Raw genomic sequence first — 21,397 nt, 5'->3', positions numbered from 1 at the left:
ACCCCCCACAGAATACCCACTCTCTTACCTGCTCTTATGGTCTGTGATGTCTTGACCAATTCAACTGTAGTATAATTTGTACCTAACTATTATATTTACAATTTGTCTCTTTCCCTCAAGAAAAGCAAGTATTTTTCCTGTTCTGTTTACTAATATATTTATAGCACACAGAATTGTGACTGGCACTTGGAAGAGAACCTCTACATGTTTGTTGAACTCATTTGTGTTTATTATTACTTCTAGAGACATACAGAACAAATTTTGAAGCCTATAACCTAATTTAAGGAAGCTCTATCATATATAAACTTTAAGAAAAAAAGATTGCAGAGTTTTTTCCACATTGTTTGTCTTGCATGTTTTACATCCTTGTTCCTCAAGCTATAGATCAAGGGATTCAGCATGGGGATAATGAGAGTGTAAAATATTGATGTCACTTTATCAGTGTCAGAAGAATGAATGGACTCAGGTTGCACGTACATAAATATCAAAGTCCCATAGAACACTGTGGCCACCGTCAGGTGGGACCCACAGGTGGAAAATGCCTTGTGTCTACCCTCAGCTGAGTTCATCCTGATGATGGTTACCAGGATCAGCAGGTAAGACACAAGAACAATCAGAAGGGATGAAATCAAATTAAAACCAGCGAAGGCCTGAATTATCATTTCAGTGTCCTGTGTATTTGAACAGAGCAGAGATAACAGGGGGACACAATCACAATAAAAATGACTGATGACATTGTAGCCACAGAAGGATAAACTAAAAATATTTATGGTGACTATGAGAGAAACAAATGTGTTGTAGAGGTAAGGGACAGCCACCAGCACATAACACACCCTTTGAGACATGATGACAGGGTAGAGCAGAGGGTTACAGATGGCCACATAGCGGTCATAGGACATTGCTGTTAGAATAAAAAGCTCACTACCAATGAACACAAGAAAGAAAGCTAGTTGTACAGCACAAAAATAATAGGAAATTGTATTTTGATCCACAACAAAATTTACTAACATTTTGGGTCCCACAGTTGTTGAATAACCAAGATCAGTGAAAGCCAGGTGTCTGAGGAAGAAGTACATGGGTGTTTGGAGCCTGGAGTCCACCTTGGTGAGGATGATCATGCCCAGGTTGCCCACCACTGAGATCAAATAGATGATGAGGAACAGCCCAAATAATGGAGCCTGCAGCTCGGGTTTGTCTGTGATCCCCATGAGAATGAACTCATTGAGCACCGTAAGATTTTGAGTTTCCATGCAGGCTTACCAGGAAACCTATTCTGGATAGAGACATCAGCATGGTCAATAGATTTCATGCATTATCACCTGAGTGATTTTTAGCTTGCAAAACTAGCATGAAAAATACATTCAAATTTTCCAATTTCAGATATTTGAAAATAAACCCTTCATGAAAGAACACGAATATACATAAACACAGATAATGGTTGTCAACTGAAATGATTTTACTAACCAGATAATATTTTATCAGAAGACATTTAAGTTGTCACAATCAGAAGGTGGGGTTCTACTGGCTAATGACAGTTAAAGGTCAGTTATATTTCTGTTATATAATAAAATATAATGCATTATATTATATATCTAAACATCCTACAAGACCCAATATCCTGTCCAAAATATGAATAGTGGCAAGTTTGAGAAACCAAGATGGTATTGATAGATCGATAATAGAGAGGGAGAGAGAGAAGGAGAAAAAGATACATAAGTAGATACAGACACATATATATATATAAATATAGATACAGATATAGACATATATATATATATATATGAAACATTTAAAAAAATCAAAACTATGTTAAAAATTTGGGTGTAACATATAAAGTATATTGTGCTATAAAGTTTTCTATTAAAAATAAAGTTTTCTATTAGTCATTGATATAATTGCAATTGCACATTGATGTTTATAAACTGCATTGAATAGTATGACTTAATACATATGTCAATATATAATAAATTATATTATACAATTATATAATGATTACAAACAATAATTTAAAATTGAAAAAATGTACAGAACCCACTACTTCACCACATGGTCCTATAAAATCTTTTACACCCACAGGTGATACAGGCTGACAGGTGAAATTGTTGACACCTTTGACAGATATCAGACAAGTGAATAAATAAGAAAACTATAACAGATTGTAGTTGAGAATTTTCTTTATTGCATAAATATAAGATATATTTATATTGTTATAGTCTGTGTTATACCTCTATTCATGACTTATTTGAGGGTCACTTTCAGCTAATAATTTAACATATCTAAACCTCTTTATTCTCCTATACAAAACAATATTTCCTACATAGAGTTATTGAGAGGGATGAATGAAGATCAAATGAACCAGTGTGCCTACATAGTGTTTTTTTGTTTTTGTTTTTTAAATGGTGACCATAACTTAGTTCAAAGCAGATTTCTTTACTGTATGTATGTAAATTATTCTGCACTGTGAAATATCTTCTTTGTCTGCGCTATTATGATGAACAGGAAATATGTCAAGTAAGATGAAATGGGACATAATTCAGGCACTGCCCTGACCCCTGCTGTAACTAAATTGAACCATCAAGGTGCTATTCTTTTAATTATTTAGCTTCTAATTTTCTTAACTATTTTAACAAAATGTTAATATAAGTTTATTTTGATATAACATTGTATGTGACTTGTATGTGACAAATCAAATACATTTCATCATGCAAGAACCTAGGAGAAAATGAGGAAACCTGGGAAAATTGGGAGAATAAGGAGCACCTGGATGGCTCAGTGGGTTACGTGACTGCCTTGGGCTCAGGCCATGATCTCAGGGTTCTGGGATTGAGCCCCCACTTCCTTACTCTTGGCCCCCTTCCTGGATCCTCATCCCCTCTCCCTCTGCCCTCCTGTAACTCCTGCTCATTCTCTCAGTCTCTCTCTCAAATAAATAAATAAAATGTTTTTAAAAAATTGGGTGAATGAGCAGTCACTGACATTGTTTTCTTTTCTTTCTTTTTTTAAGATTTTATTTATTTATTTGATGGACGGAGATCACAAGTAGGCAGAGAGGCAGGTAGAGAGAGAGGAGGAAGCAGGCTCCCTGCTGAGCAGAGAGCCCGATGTAGGGCTGGATCCCAGGACCCTGGGATCATGACCTGAGCCGAAGGCAGCGGCTTTAACCCACTGAGCCACCCAGGCACCCCTGGCATTGTTTTCATATGATAAAAATTCATTAAAAAACTCCCTTTGGATAAAGAGATACTGTACTTTAAAAACTGAATAAAATCAAAATATTATACGATACCATAGAGGTGAAATAAAATAGACTAAGATGAGATCTGCATGGATTTTTTGATATTACTTTAAATTCCTCTATACCTTAGGACCACAAGAACTTCTCCAAACTATAATACATAGCACAGATATACATTATAATTATATAAAAATATGGCTGACTATTCCTAATGATATACAGATTAAGCAATACCAGTAATAACTGGGTAGCAGATTAAGATAAGATAATTGTTAAGTTTAAATATTGCAAGCAGGATCCTTTCTTAAGAAAAAAGAAATAGGGGCACCTGAGTGGCTCAGTGGGTTAAAGCCACTGCCTTCGGCTCAGATCATGATCCCAGGGTCTTGGGATAGAGGCCCGCATAGGGCTCTCTGCTCAGCAGGGACTCTGCTTCCTCCTCTCTCTCTGCCTGCTGCTCTGCTTACTTGTGATCTCTGTCTGTCAAATAAATAAATAAAATCTTAAAAAAAAAAGAAAAGGAAAAAGAAATAGAGGGGCACCTGGGTGGCTCAGTCAGTTAAAGCATCTGACTCTTGGTTTTGGCTGAGGTCATGATCTCAGGGTTCTGAGATCAAGCCCAGAGTCAGGCTCCCTGCTCAGCATGGAGTCTGCCTGTCCCTCCTTCTCTGCTCCTCCCCCACTCATGTGCTTTCCCTCAAAAATAAATAAATAAATAAACAAATGGATAAATAAATAAATAAAATCTTAAAAAGAAGAAATAGAAATGGCACTGGTTATAATGATGAAAACTTACATTATGAAATAATGGGGCATTATAATATAGTTGCATTACATAATCACAGCAGTCTCTGCTCTATAAGAAAATAGAAACATATAATTTTATAACATTAACTGTAACAATTATTCCATAAAATTTGCATTTAATTTACTTAAAACATTGCTTCTAATGTTGTGACCTCCTGGTCACCTATCCTGCCTTGATGCATGTGCCTTTCTTACATCAGAAAGATGGAAACATGTATTAGTTGGTAGTAATTTTAGAAAACTATTTTCAGCAAATGTGATAAGAAGTGGTATAAACCTTCTTTTTTGTTTGTTTTGCTTTGTAAATATGAAAGGCTGAGATAAATCATACTTGATAAGTTCTAATCGTCCTGTAAGCTAAGGAAAGATAAACATGTATTTTTATTCTCCTTTGAGCTTTAGAGTTCTAGGGAAAGAATTAAATTGCTGTTTCATAGTTTAACATCTTTGTTGAAGACCGATGGTAATTTTTGTAAAGCTACATTCTTTGAGATAATTGTATCTGCTTCTTGTTAGATCCTACTTAAAATTGAAGAACATGCTGAACATTGTACCATCACCATAAACTGGGTACTTAAAAGTCCGCTAATATCCAAGTAATGCTTTTCACATCTCAGTATGAGGTGGAAATCCCCTTTTGTCTCATCAAGCAATCTGGAAAGAATCATATTTATATTTTTATTTAAATAATCATTACATCTTAAATTATACTGAGAGGGTCACAAAAAAGAACCTGGGGCAACTAAATAACTAAGAATTTGAAAAGACATTAAAATGCAAGGCTGAATACAGGCAGCTTCTTAATTTTGCCAATTTTTAAAAATGGATATCTCTTTAGTTCTGCTTCATTTGCTCTCAATTTTGGCCTGCATTGGAGATAAAATTATTTATATAAAAAATAGTTTGTAAGCAATAGCATGACTTTGATTCAAAGATGTTTCTGAATATTCAGTCTGCGGATCCAGGTGAAAATACTCAGAAAAATAATGTGAATAGAAAAGGATAGGTGTCCAATTCCTGCTCAGGCATGATGGAGTAGTAGAAAGCCAAGCCAAGCCAAGCAAAACAAAACAAAACAAAACAAAAACCCAACAACGAAATTATAAATGCCAACTTTTTGCTAGAGCTTTGCTATTGAATTAAAGCATAACTTTGCTTATATCACTTGATCATTGTTGATGTTGGTAACATAAGATAGTCCGTGAAATATTCTGTCATTTTACCTGCAGTGAAGCCTCTGTCTTGACTCCCTCATGTGCTTCTTACACAGCATAGTGAGAACAATTTATGGATTTTTTTTTTTTTTTTACCTTTTGAGACTCTCCCTGAGGAGATTTCAAACAATTTGTTGACTATCCCTAAAGTATTTCAAAGGATAAGGAAATGTTTGGAGGTTGTCCTTTTTTTTCTTTTTTTTTTAAAGATTTTATTCATTTGACAGACAGATCACAAGTAGGCAGAGAGGCAGGCAGAGAGAGAGGGGGAAGCACGCTTCCCGCTGAGCAGAGAGCCCGATGCAGGGCTCCATCCCAGGACCCTGGGATCATGACCCAAGCCGAAGGCAGAGGCTTTAACCCACTGAGCCACCCAGGTCCCCCAAGAGGTTGTCCTTTTAATTATTAGAGAAAATTTGTACTTACTGTCCTTTTTTTTTCAGGTCTTGCCTTTTGCTTTCCTTCCTGACTTCCTCCCTTTACTCCCCCTCTCTCCCTACCTTCTTTGTTTCCTATTCTTTACTCTTGGTTAACTTTCCTTTTGTACCACAGGGGACTCTTGATTAAAATATCGTATCTGTGGGACAGGCCATCAAGAATCTGCATTTCCATGGTGGTCTCCTCACATGAATGGCACAGTGTAGAGGAGTTTAAACACTGTCCTGTCACATTATTTTAAAGCTTTTAGGGAAGTAAAATAATACACTGTGAAAATATGAGGTGGGTGCTACTTTCTGGATTTGTTGCTCAAGTTGTTTCCACTTTTCCTTCAGGGACAGAAAGTAGTTACTGTTACTTCTCATTTCCATCTGAGTTTCCATCTGTCTGTTCACCACTTCTCCTTTACTTTTTTTTTTTTTTCCTTTTACTGCATATTGCACCATTTCAGTGATTCCATTCTGTGCACCCTCCCCCCCTTCAAAACGGATCTATTCCCTTGCCAGAAAGTCCTATCCCGCTGCCCTTTATAGCGATGTCCACTGACTCCCCCTCTGCCACTTTTCCTAACTCCTGGTAATCACTAATCTCATTTCCATCACTATATTTTTGTCATTTAAAGAGTGTTTTATAAATAAAATACCATTTATAATCTTTTGAGATTGGACTTTTTTTTTTTCATTCTACAGAAGCCTCTTGAGATCCCTTGTGTTTTGTGTAAATAAATCATTTGTTCCTTCATTGTTGCTGAGTAGTATTCCATGATACTGATGACAGAATTTCTATAACCATTTACTCACTGAAAGGCACTTGGGTTCTTTCTAGTTTTCAACTATGATGAGTAAAACATCTATAAACATTCACTTAAAGAGGATCGCATGAATATAATTTTTCATTCCTTTAGGTTAAATATCCAGGAGTGTGATTGGTAGGTTGTTTTAATTTGGATCAAGTCCAGTTTATCAGCATTTACTTTTATAGATTATGCTTTTTATGTCATGTCTCTTTCACTTTTTTTTTTCAACATTTTATTCATTTATTTGACAGAGAGAGAGAGAGAGAACACAAGCAGGGTAAGAGGGAGAAGCAGGATTCCCCCCCCCCCCCAAGGAGCAGAGAGTCAAACGTGGGGCTGGATCCCAGAACCGGGGATGGTGACCTGAGCTGAAGGCAGACATTTAACCTACTGAGCCACCCAGGGACACCTTATGTCATGTCACTAAACTCTTCACTAACCCAAGGTGTTGAATATAGGCTTTCCCCTATGTTTTAACCTGAGTTTATTATAGTTTGCCAATTTACACTTAAGTTGTTATTCAATCTTTGTATAAAAGTTAAGCTAACCTTATTTGTTTGTATATTTTCACTTCTGTACTCCCAATTACAATACCACTATTTTTTTAGAAGATTTTGTTTGTTTGTTTATTTATTTATTTATTTATTTAGAGAGTGCAAGTAGGGGGAGGAGCCGAGAGAGAAAATCACAAGCAGATTCCATGCAGAGCATGGAGAACATCAGGGGGCTTGATCTCAGGATCCTTAGATCATGACCTGAGCTGAAATCAAGAATTGGTTGCTCAAAAGGCAGACACCCAGGCACCACAACATCATTTTTTTACACTTGATCTTAGCCAAAAGGCCAAGAAGCGATAACACCATTTTTTTTAAAGGTTATTCTCCTTTTCTTGAATTATATTTCAATCTTTTCTATTTGATGTTGATTCATGTGTTTGTATCTCCACCAATGTCATGTAGTCTCCATTATATGTCTACATAGAAAATCTCAATATGGAGTGGGTGATTTTCTTCCTCCTTACGTTACATGTTAAAATGTGTTTAATCTCTGCTAGTTTCTTGAACTTGCACATAAATTTCAGTGTAAAGTTGCCTTTACAAAAGTCTTGCTGGGTTTGCATTTAACCTACAGATCGGTTTATAAAAAAATAATATTTTAATGTATTGTCTTTAAATCCATAAACTTAATATGTCTATGAATTTGTTCAGATCTTTTTTGATTTCTTTAATCACTATTTTGTACTTTTCTGTATATAGATCCTGTATATGATTTGCTTGTTTCTACTTGCATAGTTCAGATACACTGAACTATGTGGGGGACTGTGAATATTTTATTTTTATTTTTTATTTCATTTCTATATGTATATATAGAATGATATTTGTTCATTAGTCATGGATCATGGATCCTTGCTGGACTCACAGTTTTGTTTTAGACTTTTGTTTTTCAGATTTGTGGAAATTTTCTATTAGATAACATATCATTTGCCTAATGGGGTTGGTTTCCTTTTTTTCTTTCCAAGTTGTATATATTTTATGTCCTTTTCTTTCACTTTCTGGGAATTCCTATTTGATCTGTTTTGTATAAATATAAATGATTTCAAATTTGTAGGATTCTTTTATTGTAATTTCATTATAAATTAGGTGGTCTTTTTGTTCTGGCATCCTTTACTCAGAAGAATAGTTTGAGATTATCCCCATTTTTGATGTGCCAATCCTTCATTACCTTTCATTGCGAGAGGCATTCCCTTGCTTGGAGAGCCTACAGTCCATTTGCAAGTGGATGAACATTTGCTTTGTTTCTGGTTTGGAGCCATCACAAATAAAACTTCACTAAAACTGTAGGGGAAGAAAAAAAATCCTCCTTTACCACCTTAACGTTTCCTCCTAGCACTGAGATTTAAACTGATGCAAGAGATAATGGGACCAAAGCATACAAAGTTTATTTAGTAATTTTTTACTTATGTGGGAATCCTCATAAGAAGAAGGAAGACCCAAGAATCGGCGCAGTCTAAGTGCTTATATACGAGGTTGAACACAGACTAGCAATTATAGAAAAGTAACTAAAATATTTGGGGAGACTGAAGGCAGATAAGAGTTAGGTTTTCTTAAGATTTTATTTATTTATGTGACAGTGAGAAAGAGTGGGAGAGAGAGTGCACAAGCAGGGGGAGCAGGAGAGGGAGAAACAGGATCCCCACTGAGCAGGGAGCTCAATGTGGGGCTTGAAGGATCCCAGAGCCCCAGCATCATGACCTGAGCTGAAGATGGATGCTTAACCACTGAGCCCCCCGGGCACCCCGAGAGTTATTTTAACAAACTGTTTGTATAGGTTTCTCTTGGCTTCTGAGTTTCTGTCTCTGGTGATGAGAATTATTATTTTTTTTTCCTTCTAGAATAAGGAGGGCATCTTTAAGATAGTAATTTCATTTTCTGCTTTCAGAGAGAAAGGAGAATTCAGAGTGCCTTTCTTGCACTTCCAGTGTTTTCAGTGTTTTTGGCTCAAAGTAATCTATATACCAAAGCAGCAGATTTGGGAGTGATAATGTTCTGAATTCTTTCAGTTGCTATGGACACTTGGGTACAAATCTCATGAAAGTTCCTGTTCTTCCATACACTCACCAACATTTAGGTGTTCTAATAGATTTATTGTGTTACCTCATTGAGGTTTTAAATTGAATTTCATTAAATTGAAGTTTCATTAAATTTCATTAAATTCCATTAAAATGGAGTTTATTAAATTGAATTTCATTGACAAGGATACTGAGCAACTTTTTATGTGCATATTTGCTATCTTTATGTGTTGTTTGGTGAAGTACTTTCCAAATGTTTTGCCCATTCTAGAGATCTATTATTATCATCAAGTTTTGAGACTCTGTGTATATGGTGGAACTAGCCCTTTATGAAATACATTATTTGAAACTGTTGTCTTCCAGAACATAAATTGGTTTGTAACCTTCTTAAGAGTATCTTTTGAAGATATATATATAGATAGATAGATAGATAGATAGATAGATATATCAAATATTATAAAAATATAAACATATATTTATACAAAAGATAAATACATCTTTTCAAGATATATATCTTTTGAAGGTATCTTTTGAAATATATCATTTTGATGTTGTACAATGTATCAAAATTTGTCTTATTGGTTTTACTCTGGGTATTGTATTAAAGAAATCTTCACAGAACCTGAGATCATGAATATTTTCTACTATGCTTTCTCCTGAAATTTTTAGATTTTTAGTTATTACATTTACATCTATGATCCACTGTTGGTGAATCTTTATATGAGTTACAGTTTGACATTCAATATTTTATATATATGGATCGAATTAGTCCATCATCATTTGTTGAAAGGTCTAGTCTTTTTCAACAAATGACCTTTTTCTTTTGCCTTGTGGAAAATGTATTATTCATACATGTGTGGGTACATTTCTGGTCTACCAATTTTCTTTCATTGATCTGTTTGTCAATTTTTATACCAGTGCCATACCCTTTTAACACTGTAGCTTTGGAGTAGAGCTTGAGATCTGTTAGTATTTTCCAGTGTTTTTATTCCAACTGCGTTTCTCTTTGCAAGTCAATTGAGCTATTATATGTCTTTGCATTTCTCTCTGTATTTTAGTTTCAGCTTCCCAATTCCTACCAAAAAATAATGCCTGCTTGGATTTCTATTTGAGTTGCATTGAATCTATTGGTACATTTGAGGAAGTTTGATATTTTAGCAATTTGAATCTTTCAGAAATAGACATGGTATATTTCTCACTTATTTACATCTTTCTTAGTGTCTTATAGCAATATTTCTTAATGTTCTGTGCATGCATTTTTCATATTTAAGTATTTTACAGTTTTGATACATTTGTAGCAGATATCTTAAAATTCCATTTCTAGGGATGTCTGGGTGGTTTGGTTGGTTAAACATCTGATTTCTGATTTTTGGTTCAGGTTGTGATCTCAGCATTGTGAGACAAAGTTCCGTGTTGGGCTCCACAGTCAGCGTGGGATCTGCTTGAGATTCTCTCTCTCTGCCCCTCCCCACTCTTTCTCTCTCTCTCTTTCACATAAATAAATAAATATTCCATTTCTAATTTTTCCTTGGTAATTTATAGAATTAAACATTATTTTGTGTACTGATCCTCTTTTTGAAATGATGCTAAATTCACTTTTCAATTCAGTAACTGTTTTCTATAGATTCCAATAGATTTCTGCTTTCACCGTCTTGTCAATCTATCAATAAACACAGTTTTATTATCTCCTTTTCAATCTGGACACTTTCTATTTTTTTTTTCCTTGCCATATTGTGTTGAATACTAACGTCAGCACAATGTGGAATAGAATCAGAAAGAAGAGCCCTCCTTGCCTTGTTCCTGATCTGATGGCAATGCATTTCATTTTTAAAATATGGTATATGATATTCACTGTAGGTTTTCATCAGTGCTCTTTTTCAGGTTTAGGAAGTCCCATTTAATACTAGCATGGCCAAAGCTTTTGCTTTTTTCTTTTTTTTTAAGGTGTTCAAATATATTCTTTTTAAAAAAAAATTACATTTTAAGTAAAGTTTTTGTTTTTAATAGATACTGACATTTCATTTAATGCTAGTATGGTCAAAGTTTTTACTTTTACTGGATTTTGAAACTATTAAATGTTTTGAAATTTTTTTTCAAATTTCCTTGCATTTTTTTAATGAAAAATGTTTTTCTGTTTCTTTTTTTTTTCTTTTTAAGATTTTGTTTGTTTATTTGAGAGAGAGAGAACATAGGAACATGAAAGTGGGGAGGGGCAGAGGGAAAGGGAAAAGCTCAGTGGGGAGTCTGACAGGGGTCTTGATTCCAGGACCCTGAGATCATAACTTGAACAGAAGGCAGATGCTTAACTGACTGAGCCACCCAGGTCCCCCCTCCTTTTTTTTTTTAAATCTTTTTAGTTTTTTAATATGGCGATTTTATTTTTAAATGTTAAATCATCTGTACATTTCTGGAATAAGCCTAATATGGTGCCTTATTGTCTTTACATACTGAGAGATTCCTTTTGCTAAAACTCTTATTACAATTGTTGCATAAGTGATCATGACTGATACTGCTCTGTTCTTTTCTTATCTTAGGATGCTTTTGCTTTTGATATCAGGGGAAAGTGCTCCTCAAAGAAAACTGAGCTTCATTTCAATTTTCTAAAAGAAAATATATAATTGATTACTTCATTTTCCCTAAGCACATAGAATTCCCCAGTTAAGACTCCCAGGCATGATTTTAGATTAGTGAGAGTTATTTCTCATATGTATTTTCATATTGAGATCCATTTCATTTTGGATTTTTTTATACAGTATTTCTTAGTGTCCATGTACATAAAAATTTATAATGTACCCTTCTTAGTTTCCTAAACTAAAGCATAGATTTTTTTTTTAAAGATTTTATTTATTTATTTGACAGAGAGCCAGACAGCAAGAGAGGGAACACAAGCAGACACAGTGGGAGAGGAAGAAGTAGGCTTCCTGCTGGGCAGGGAACCTGACACGGGGCTAGATCCCAGGACCCTGAGATCATGACCTGAGCCAAAGGCAGACACTTAATTACTGAACCACCCAGGAACCACAAAACATGGACATATTTTTATAGACACCCTTAGTATCTTTAAATTTTTTGTACTTTCTATATTTTAAATTTTGTTAATCTTTCTGAATCATCATGGCATAATATACAAAATTCTAATATTCTTCATAATTTCACACAAAAATTTCAGTTATGTGCCAATTCTTTATTTTTTGAATTTTTACATTTTATGGAAAAATATTAAACTTTCTGAAATAACTTAATATTGAAATAGATACTAACTTTTAAAATAAAATATATTATCAAAATTTGTAAATTTCTATATATTTTGTTCTCTTTCTGGTTTATCATTTGAGGGACGATGAAAAATACAACAAGATTTATTTTAGAAGTGGGATAGTGGGTTATGAGTTATTTTATGAGTTATTTTAGTGAGTTATTTTATGTTTTCAAATCCAGATAATGGAGTCTTTTGTTTTCTTCTATTACAAAAGTCATAATTATTCACTGAAGATAATGTGGGGAAATATATAACAAAATATTAGTTTAGAACTTTTCAAATATCTTAGCAGCCACCTAAAACTTGTGTTTGCTCCTAGAAAGCAAAATATTTTCTTACATTTATACTTGCAAAGTTCATACTCACTATACATTTCTCTCAATAATGAAAAAATTATATAAACGTGTTAGTAAGAGTTATCTTCACATAAAAATATACATATAGTGGGTTTTCATTCTAATGAATAAGTTTTATTCAAATTTTACCAATTACATGGAAAATCGTATTCCATAATGGAGGACAGATGAAACAGCCCAGTATCTCTGTGATGTAAATGATGATAAAATGTGCTAAAAATAATCAATAAAGTAAAAATTTAGAAGGGTTAGGAGGAAGTTTTCCAGAAGATATAACATATACTAATGGAAATTGTTTTCATATCTTTCTAAACTTTCACTAGAAGTATAGTATAGATCAAATTATGGGATTATCTCCTTTTGCTTCCTAACAAAGGATTATCAAATCAATGCAGTAAAACAATGGACCCTAATAAAAATATTTTACACATTTATATGAACCAGTATTGAGGAAAATCATCCCATGAAAAAGGCAAGATAGAGTTGACTTCTTATGAAAACTAATTTTAAATATGTATTCTTATTTTTCAGAGAGAAGAAAGTATAACAATCCCATTAGACAAAATTAAGCAGTTAGAGGGGCGCCTGGGTGGCTCAGTGGGTTAAAGCCTCTGCTTTCAGCTCAGGTCGTGATCTCAGAGTCCTGGGATAGAGCCCCGCCTCGGGTTCTCTGCTGGGGAGTCTGCTTCCCTCTCTCTCTCTGTCTGCCTGCCTGCCTGTCTGCCTACTTATGATCTGTGATCTCTGTCTGTCGAATAAATAAATAAAATCTTTAAAAAAATTAAATTTAAAAAATAAGCAGTTAGAAATCAAGATCCCAATACAATTAAAATCAAACATCAAAAATTGGAAGCTTTTATGGGAGACCTTAAGAAATTTATCTTTTTTTCTCCAACTTTATTGAGGTATAAATGACATATAACAAGTGTAAGGTGTATGATGTGTTGATTTGATACACTTATGTACTACAATATGATTACAATTTAGCATTAGCTAATGTCTCCATCATGTTACATAAGTACCATCTTTTTTTTGTGCTGAGGACATTTAAGATTTACTGTCTTAGGAACTTTAAAGTATATAATGGAGTACTATTAACTCCTATCAAGAAAATTTATCTTTTTAAAGATTGTATTTATTAGTTTGACAGAGAGATCACAAGTAGGCAGAGAGGCAGGCAGAGACAGAGGGGGGAAGCAGGCTCCCCACTGAGCAGAGAGCCCGATGCGGGGCTCGATCCCGGGACCGTGAAATCATGATCTGAGCCGAAGGCAGAGGCTTTAACCCACTGAGCCACCCAGGTGCCCCAAGAAAATTTATCTTAATTTGTATATCCTTTGGTATAAAGAAATGGGCTGATTAAGACAAATGACATGTTGCACTGATATTGTGAGTAACTGAGTTGCTAATTATGTTGAGTTAATAGATTTTCTGGGGCTCCTAAGCAAATGCGTTGATGAGGAGAGCAGGACCCTGAGATCTACCACATGGTACTGGAGCTTTTGAGCAAATTCACATGACTGATGACTTCCAATCATCCTGCTACACTGAACCTCCTTGAAACCACAGTAAGTGTGATTTCAACACATGCTGTAAAAAGAGTATAAAGACAGGTAGCTGGGTGGCTCAGTCATTAAGTGTCTGCCTTCAGCGCAGGTCATGATCCCATGGTCTTGGGATCAAGTCCCCCACGGGGCCCCTTGCTCAGCAGAGAATCTGCTTCTTCTTCTCCCTCTCCATTTACCCCACCCCTCCTGATGAAGCACTCTCTCTCTCTCTCTCTCTCTCTCTCTCAGATAAATAAATAAATAAAAATGGTTTTTAAAAAAGATGAGTATAAAGTCTACAAGAGAGGAATGAATTTATACAAACACACATGCACATGCACAATCACTCACACAGACACTGGGAGATTTATTCTACTTATTGAGAATAACACCAGAATCATCTGATCTCCCTTTTAGTGCCTTCCATTCTTCCTCACCCCCCACAGAATATCCACTCTCTTACCTGCTCTTATGGTGTGTAATGTCTTGACCAACTCAACTGTAGGATAAATTGTACCTAATTATTATATTTATAATTTATCTCTTCCCCTCAAGAAAAGCAAGTATTTTTTCTGTTCTGTTTACTAATATATTTATAGCACATAGAATTGTGACTGGCACTTGGAACAGAACCTCTTCACGTTTGTTGAACTCATTTGTGTTTATTATTACTTATAGAGACATACAGAACAAATTTCGAAGCCCATAACCTAATTTAAGGAGACTGTATCATATATATACTTTAAAAAAAAAGATTGCCAAGTTTTTTCCACATTGTTTGTCTTGCATATTTTACATCCTTGTTCCTCAAGCTATAGATCAAGGGATTCAGCATGGGGATAATGAGAGTGTAAAATATCGATGCTACTTTATCAGTGTCAAAGGAATGACTGGACTCGGGTTGCACATACATAAATATCAAAGTCCCATAGAACACTGTGGCCACTGTCAGGTGGGACCCACAGGTGGAAAATGCCTTGTGCCTACCCTCAGCTGAGTTCATCCTGATGATGGCTACCAGGATCAGCAGGTAAGACACAAGAACTATCAGAAGGGAGAAAATCAAATTAAAGCCTGCTAAGATCAGAATAATCAACTCAATTTCATGTGTATTTGAGCAGAGCAAAGATAACAAGGGGAGACTGTCACAGTAGAAATGACTGATGACATTGTAGCCACAGAAGAATGAACTAAAAATCTTGATGGTGACTAGAAGAGACACAAATGTGCTGTAGAGGTAGGGGACTGCCACCAGCACGTAACACACCCTTTGGGACATGATGACAGGGTAGAGCAGAGGGTTACAGATGGCCACGTAGCGGTCATAGGACATTGCTGAGAGAATGAACAGCTCACTAATGATGAATACAAGAAAGAAAGCTAGTTGTACAGCACAAAAACAGTAAGAGATTGTATTTTGATCCACGACAAAATTTACTAACATTTTGGGACCCACAGCTGTTGAATAACCAAGATCAGTAAAAGCCAGGTGTTTGAGAAAGAAGTACATGGGTGTTTGGAGTCTGGAGTCCACCTTGGTAAGAATGATCATGCCCAGGTTGCCCACCACTGAGATCAAATAGATGATGAGGAACAGCCCAAATAATGGAAACTGCAGGTCAGGACGGTGTGTGATTCCCATGAGAATAAATTCATTCAGCACTGTCCGATTGAGTTTTTCCATCCAGGTTTATTGGAACATCTATTCTGGATAAATATATTATCATAGTCAATAGATTTCATGCATTAACTCCTGGGAGATATTTTAGTATGGCAAAGTAGAACAAATAATATACATCCAAACTTCCCAATTTAGGATATTGGAGAACAAACCCATCCCCCACAAAGACTACTATCTTATGTGGAGAAAGAAAGAGAAATGGAAATAGATAGGCAGTTCTCAACTGGACCCATTTTACTCCACAAAGAATATTTTCCAATGTCTAGAGATGTTTTGGTTGTCACAGCTGGGAGCTGGGGTGCTCCTGACTTCTAATGGTTAAACACCTGTTAAGCTGCTCTATATCTTATTATATCCAATATTTAGGCCATAACAATATTCAGCCAGGAATAACAACAGTAAGAGAGTTAAGACACTCTGATGATATAGTTAGATAATTGATAGAGAGATGATAAACGATAGTTAAATAGATAGCTGATAGATTGATCAGTATGGATATTAAAGCAAAAATAATAAGTTAAAACTTTAGGGATTAGAAATATCGGTTATCATTTTTCTATTCTTTAAATATTCTATCATTTATATGGTACAACTGCAAAATAACACTTATAAAATACATCATTCATATGACCTAATACCTATGTCAATTATGTAATAAAAATTTTAAGCCACAAACTTCCCAAATGCATAAAACCCACTTCTCAAAATGTAGTCTTAGGAAAGATATGCCAACAGGTGAAACTGGCTAGAAAGTTGGCATAGTTGGCAGATATTTGACAAGTATATGAATAAGAAAAGCATAACAGACCACAGTGGGAATTATTTTTATGGTGAAGCATACCAGGAGATACAGTTTCTGCTGTATTTAATTTATAATGTATACAAAGGGTTAATTTGGGCAAAACTTGTAGGTTATGTAAAACTCTTTATTCTCATATATAAAGCTGATATTTCCTTCAAGAGTTTATGGGTAGGAAAAAAAAAGAGTTTATGGGTAGGATAAAAGAAGTTTTAATAATTCAATGTATCTATGTTACCTGGAAATAGTTCTCAAAAATCAAGTACCTTGTGGGCTTTTGTTAGTTTGTTTGTTTGCTTGTGTGTTTGTTTTTTAATTGTGGCAGTAATTTACCAGAAATGCTTCTGTTCTCTTTACTTACATACCTGTACTTTCTCTGGACTGTGACTTAAGTTCTTTGTCAGGGCTCTAGTGGGAGTAAGTGAGGAACTGTTTAAGCAGGATGTAACATAAACAGCTCGTCCCAGTCCCTACCTCACTCCATATCACATGACTAAATTTGAACAATCATGTTGTTATTCTTTGGATGACTTATTGTCCACATTTCTTATCTATTTTAATAATGTTTTAACGTAAGTTATTTTGATATAAGTGTGCTTAAAATATTATTCTTGCTTTTGTGGTATTTTCATTAAAATAGAGATATACTGACTTGTACGTAACAATTCAGGTGCACTTTATCGAGCAGGAAACTAAGGGAACCTGGTGATATTGTGAGTGAAAAAAGGCTACTGGCAGAGGTTTCCCATAGTGAAGGTTCATGAAAATTCCCTTTGAATTAAAAGATATCATACTTTAAAGAAAGAAAAAGTTGAAAGTCACTGTGATACACAATATGATAGGAACAAAATAAAATACACTGAAGATGAGGTATGTGTGGACCCCTGCATGCAATTAAAATCCTCTGTACATTAAGTCTGCAGGAACCCCTTCAAACTATGAAATAGCACATAATGGAGATAAACAAGCATATAATCATATTGAATGTATCTAAATATAATAAAAACCCACAGTTAAGAAATTATGACAGAGTGGGAGGTGGATGGCATGTTAAGGTAAGAGAATTATTTTTGGTTTAAAAAATTGTGAGAGTGGGGGCACCTGGTTGGCTCAGTCAGTTAAGCATCTGTTTTTGGCTCAGGTCATGATCTCAGGGTCCTGGGTTGGAGCTCCACATCCCTTGCTCAGTGGGGAGTCTGTTTTTCCCTCTCCCTCTTCCTCTGCCTCTCCAGTGGCTTGTGCTCTCTCTCTCTTGCTCACTCTCTCTCTCAAATCAATAAATAAAATCTTTAAAAAAAGAATATCTCAAAGATATTTAAAAATTAATAAAAAAATTATGGGCATCAGTTTTTTTTTTTTTTACAATTAAAGAAATGGTACTGCCTCCAATGAAATTCCAATCAGAAGTCTCTGAGTGAGCTATATATAAGCAGACAGAAGCATACAATTCCACAACATTAAATGTGAAGCTAAGTATATGTAATTTCCACTGAAACTCACTTGTAAATTTGCTTTTAAGTTTGTGATTCTTGATATTCTACACTGCTCTGATGCACACACCTTTCTTATATTAGAAATATGATAATGTGTGCCAGGAGATAATAATGTTAGAGAAATATTTAGTATGTGTAATCAAAAAGCAATATAAATCTTGGGTTTTGCTTGTATCTTTCAGCTTTGTTTTCTTTTCCTTTGCAACCATGGAAGGCTAAAAAAAAAAAAAAACAACACTTTTTAAATAAGGATTACTAGTAAACCTTTTATTTTTAAAATTAAATTTTAAGAGTGCCTGGGTGGCTCAGTGGGTTAAAGCCTCTGCCTTCAGCTCAGGTCATGATCTCAGGGTCCTGGGATCGAGCCCCGCATCTGGATCTCTGCTCAGTGGGGATCTTGCTTCCTCCTCTCTCTGCTTGCTTCTCTGCCTACTTGTGATCTCTGTCTGTCAAATAAATAAATAAAATCTTTTAAAAAATTAAATTTTAAAATTAAAAAAAAAAATTTTAGGGAGAGAGAGAGAGAGCGCATGTGCAGGGGAGGGGCAGAGGGAGAGAGAGACACTTTGTAAACTGAGAGTGGAGCCCCATGTGGGGTTTGATCTCACTACCCTGAAATAATGACCCGAGCCAAAATCAGAGTCAGAATCTTAGACTGAGCCACGCTGTGCCACTAAATAGCATTTTTAAGTACCAATTTTTCTATGAGGTGAAGAAAGATAAAAGCATTCTCACTGGCTTCGGAGTACTATGAAAAGAATCACATTGTTTTTCCATAGTTTACTGTTTCTGTTGAATATTTGATATTTATTTTTTAAAGATATATTCTCTGAGATAATTATATCTGCTTTCTCTTAGATCCCACTGGAAAATGAAGAAAATTGTGACTATTGATCTATTACCATAGAACTTGATACGTAAGTGTCTTCTAATATTCAAACAATGCTTTGTACACCTCAGCGTGAGGTGGAAACCCCTTTTATCCTTATCAAGATATCAGGTGATAATTATATTTATACATTTATTCAAATAGTCATTAAATATGAAATTATTTTGAGAGAAACACAAAAAGTGTCTGGAGACACTAAATAAATATTTGGAATGACATAAAAATGAGAGAAAATACCTGTCATTTTTTGATTTTACCAATTAAAAAAATTTCACTTTCTTCAGCTGTGCAAACTTTGCTCTCAGTGTTGGCTTCCATTTGAGATAAAATTATTCATATTAAACGTAAGTATTTTATAACAGTTTGAAAATGGAGTTTCAAAGATGCACGGAAATATTCAGCCTCTCATCCCATGTGAAAACATTCAGAAAATTAAGTCAAGGAAAAAGGAGGTAAGTTCGACACCCTCTCAGGCACTATGGCTACTGGAAAGCAAAGCAAACTAAGTCAGAAATGGTCACATTTTGCTAGGGCTTTGCCATGAAGTTCAAGTGGAACTTTATCAGCATCACTGAAACATTGTGGTACTTGGTAACATTAGGTACCACTCAAATAGTCTGTCGTTTTTACCTGTCATGAAGCCTCTGTCCTGAGTCCCATTTGTGTTTCTTAACATGGCATATAGAGATCAATTTATAGATTTTCTTCACCTTTTGAGACTCTCCCTCAGGAGATGAGAGCAATTTGTTTACTATTGTTAAAGCATATGAGAGCATTAAAAAAATTGCCTGGAGGTTGTCCATTCATAAGCAGGGACCATTTGTACTCACCAGTGAATAAATTATCTGTCAAGCTACTTACCTGTCATCTATCACCTATTTATCTATCCATCTATCAACTGTTTAAGTATTTATTTATTATTTATTTCACTATTTTTCCTATTTTTCACTCTAAATTAACTTTTCCTTTGCACCTCACAGGACTCTGGATTCAAACATCCTATATTTAGACCAGGCTCATCGAGAGTCCCCATTTCCATGCTGGTTTCCTCAAATGGGTGACACAGTGAAGAAACGATCAATTCTGTTCTATACTATTATTTTAAAATTGTAAATGGAATAAAAATTATACATTATGCAAATGCGATGTGCTGTTTCCTCGATTTTCATTTTTGTTTGCAATATTCTTCCCCCTCCCCAAATGGAAATTAGCTAGGCATCCTTCTCATTGCATAGTGAGTTGTCATCATTGACTTGTTACTACTGCTGCTTTGATTTTACCTTTCCTCCTTAATTTCACATGCAGCAATTTATTTACTTCCTTCTGTCCAATTTTTCTTTTCCATCATGAAACATGCTCTGTGGTACTTGGTATATGCCTAGATTATCAACTTGTCCTTCCAGAAAGTATAACATGTTCCATATATGTAACTATGTGCGTGTGTTATTTTCTATAAATTTCATTGCTGCACTTAAATCACTTTAATTACTTGCTGTGTCTAGACAATAAGATACTTTTTGCTTTGTTATGTATTATAATCCGTGATATGTATCTAACAAATTTCACTTAATTTTTTATCCATAGTTTGCCTCCAAACCTCACCTATCACCAGCTTTACAGTGTAGTGCCTCAATGAACACCCTTGAGTTTGTTCCCTTAAAAATTTTATGTAAAAATAAATAAATAAATAAAAATTGTATATATGCATTCTTAATAAGAGAGAGGAAGATATATTCATTAATTTTCCAAAATATTTCAGATGTATTATCCCAATACCATCTTGTATTAATACGTTCAAGAGGGGTGTCTGGGTAGTTTAGTCTGTTAAGCGTCCAACTTTGGATTGCAGCTCAGGTCTTGATCTCCAGGTGGTGAGTTCAAGCCTTGTGTTGGGCTTCACGCTGGGCATGGAGTTACATAAACAAACAAACAAACAAATAAATAAATAAACAAACACAAGACTTATCCTGAATCTTCCCCTTCAAGTTGGGTGCATAAATTATACCCTTCTTGTTAATTGTGCATACATAATGTTATAAGTATCTTTCATACAATTTATTATACTGCTTCCCTTTTCATTCCAAGTTACCTAACAGACATCTCATTTAAGTCTTACAGGTCTGTTTTTACTGTCACTTTTCCTTTGCTTTTAGATATATATATATATATATATATATATATATATATATATATATGGCACAAAAATGTGATTTAAAAAGTTTTTAATATTTTTATTTATTTATTTGACAGAGAGATCACAAGTAAGCAGAGAGGTAGGCAGAGAGAGAGGGGAAGGGGGAAGCAGGCTTCCTGC

General features: G+C 34.8%; 2 protein-coding genes across 2 annotated transcripts; both read right to left on the bottom strand.

Annotated features, from left to right (window-relative positions):
* Positions 1-275: 275 nt before the first annotated feature.
* Positions 276-1,250, bottom strand: LOC308350722 (olfactory receptor 8K3-like; the record flags this gene model as incomplete). Its single annotated transcript, XM_080816230.1, has 1 exon — positions 276-1,250. The coding sequence occupies one exon, from the start codon at positions 1,248-1,250 to the stop codon at positions 276-278; it is 975 nt and encodes a 324-aa protein (XP_080672356.1).
* Positions 1,251-14,963: 13,713 nt separating this feature from the next.
* Positions 14,964-15,905, bottom strand: LOC308350721 (olfactory receptor 8K3-like; the record flags this gene model as incomplete). The annotated part of the gene is made up of 1 exon (XM_080816229.1): positions 14,964-15,905. One exon carries the CDS (start codon positions 15,903-15,905, stop codon positions 14,964-14,966), a length of 942 nt encoding a protein of 313 aa, XP_080672355.1.
* Positions 15,906-21,397: the final 5,492 nt, after the last annotated feature.

Source organism: Martes martes (assembly GCF_963455335.1).
Source record: "Martes martes genome assembly, chromosome: 10".
Taxonomy (NCBI): domain Eukaryota; kingdom Metazoa; phylum Chordata; class Mammalia; order Carnivora; family Mustelidae; genus Martes; species Martes martes.
This window is presented reverse-complemented; position numbering and strand designations above follow the sequence as displayed.